The sequence below is a fragment of the Chaetura pelagica genome, unplaced genomic scaffold, assembly GCF_000747805.2.
Source record: "Chaetura pelagica isolate M959 unplaced genomic scaffold, ChaPel_1.0 scaffold107, whole genome shotgun sequence".
Taxonomy (NCBI): domain Eukaryota; kingdom Metazoa; phylum Chordata; class Aves; order Apodiformes; family Apodidae; genus Chaetura; species Chaetura pelagica.
The window spans coordinates 2953953-2956044 of NW_009953979.1; the positions used below are offsets into that span (position 1 = coordinate 2953953).

Here is a 2092-nt window from a genome sequence, read left to right on the forward strand (position 1 = left end):
AATATGACAGGGATGTTTGACTCATTTTTGGCCCAGTTTCGCTTCGTTCTCAAAGAATTCCTAATACTGTCAGCATGCATGATGGTGGCTTTGTTTAACATACTTCCGAAGCTTTGAAGCTCCAAACTGGTGCTGTGTGGCAGCCCCATAAAACATCACATAAAGAAATTCAGAAACCCCCAAACATTCAAAAAAAAGAAACAAAAAAAAATCTTACAGTAGGTTACATGACTGAGTGCTGGGAGAGGAATCAACAAAGCACTGGCTTGGCTCACTTCTCCACAGGAAAACAACAATTTATTTCCCACAAGCAGCCTTCAGAGAAGCATCGACTCCCAGCCCTGCCTGTGCTGCTCACAAAAGGCAGTGAAGTGCACCCGTGGACTGCGATTTTAAATGTGTCAAAGCAAATTTGGTTCCCTCTTACCCCACTGAGAAGAAAAAACTCTGGCTCCCCTAGCAATGTGGCTCACTTAAGTGATGTATTGCAGTCTTTGAAGCACTGACCTAGGAATTTGGGACAATTAATATGCTTTGGCATCTTCCCTCACCCAAGACGTAAATGATCTCTAAGGACACCAAGTTTCAAGTGGCTTCTGGGTGGGGGGGTGGGAGTGTGAATTAAAAAGCTATCAAGCTGGCAGAAAAGCTAAATCCTATAAAAACAGGTTATACCTTGGCTGTTGCTTTTGTCCATAGCTGACAGTGAAATGAACAACATAAAAGGACAATGAAAAGAAGCAACTGAATAGGGGTTATGCTGCCCAGCTGAGCAGCACCCCTCCTTTTCAGTCATACTTCTTCATTTGTCTTTTTGTTCAAAAGATCTCAACATCAACTTTCTCTCAGTCACCAAAACCTGTTTAATGCCTCTTTTTAAATCTAACTATAACAACATTTTAAGTATGTCTGTATTCTGTTCTGCTCTCTGCAACTAGTTCCCCAGGTGGTGACTTTGCAAATCCCAAGAATTTATATTCAATGCAGCTCTTACAGCTGTGAAGCCACCATACGTATCTAAGGATCTGTCTACACAACAGAGGTAATTGATGTCAAGTGAGTAAGTGAATTTAAATTAACTTCCAAACTGAGTTGTTTGATGTAGTTCAACAAATTCACTGTTAAAGTTAATTTCTATTAAGGTTGGCTTTTTTTAACATCTCTTTGAAGAGAAGCCCTAAAACGTTTTACTCCTAGGAAAACTCTGGTAACAAAACACAAGGGTACCTAGTACTGAGATTTCTTAAGCTTGAAATTTTAAGATATTTTGCCTTTATTCAGCACTTTCAATCCAAGTATTTCAAACCTCTCAAGTACTGCTATGGGATTATCCTCATATTTCTGTCAGGTTAACAAACTCTTATTTTCAAATATGATAAGCTAGACACAGAAAAGTAAAGAAACTTGTTTACATCTTTAGAGAAGAATTTCAGGGCCAACTTCATGCTACATAGAACAAAGATAAAATCATGTCCCCTCTCCAAACAAACAGCAAAAAACCGCTGTTTATTCTACAATTTATCAGAAATGTTTTTTTCACTGATGTTTTAAGAGTGAGAAAGGAAACAACATGCTGTCTTCCAGGTAATAAATTCAGCTCAGAAGGTTACACCAACCTTCTGTGCTGCCCATAAAATAATGCTAGAGATAGTAACAGAACTCTGGGCAAGCAGCACCATCCAGTGGAGAAAAATGTCAGTTCTTTAGATAACTCTTCACTTAAGATACCTTATCTGAAAAAAAAAAATAAAATCTATTGCTAAACCCTTTTACCAAGACTAATTCTGTGTCTGAAACACGTTTAACTACATTTCTGAATGTTCCCTGTTGGTTCAAACCCCTGCCCTGTGTCCATATATGGTGAAAAGGAACACAGAAAACAATAAACATGCTAAATTTCTCCAACAAATGGGGGGGAAAAAAAAAAAAAAGTCTTTAGTATTTTGTTTTTAATTGAAGCTATGAAACCCATCATTAGCATATGGACTTTTTGCCTGATAAGTGCCAATATGATAGACATTTAATTATCAGTTATTGGAAGTTTAAAAGAGTTAAAAGTAAATGAAAAATAGAAGCTAAATCTTTGGCCATT

At 37.4% G+C, this 2092-nt stretch overlaps 1 protein-coding gene across 1 annotated transcript in view; it reads right to left on the reverse strand.

The window, feature by feature from the left end:
- The window catches only part of PINX1 (PIN2/TERF1 interacting, telomerase inhibitor 1), a 57246-nt gene extending 55567 nt beyond the window's left edge, over nucleotides 1-1679 (reverse strand). Inside the window, exon 1 of the mRNA XM_010002190.1 lies at nucleotides 1661-1679. Coding sequence (XP_010000492.1) covers nucleotides 1661-1679 — 19 coding nt within the window. The remainder of the gene's footprint in view (nucleotides 1-1660) is intronic.
- Between the last annotated feature and the right edge of the window lie 413 nt (nucleotides 1680-2092).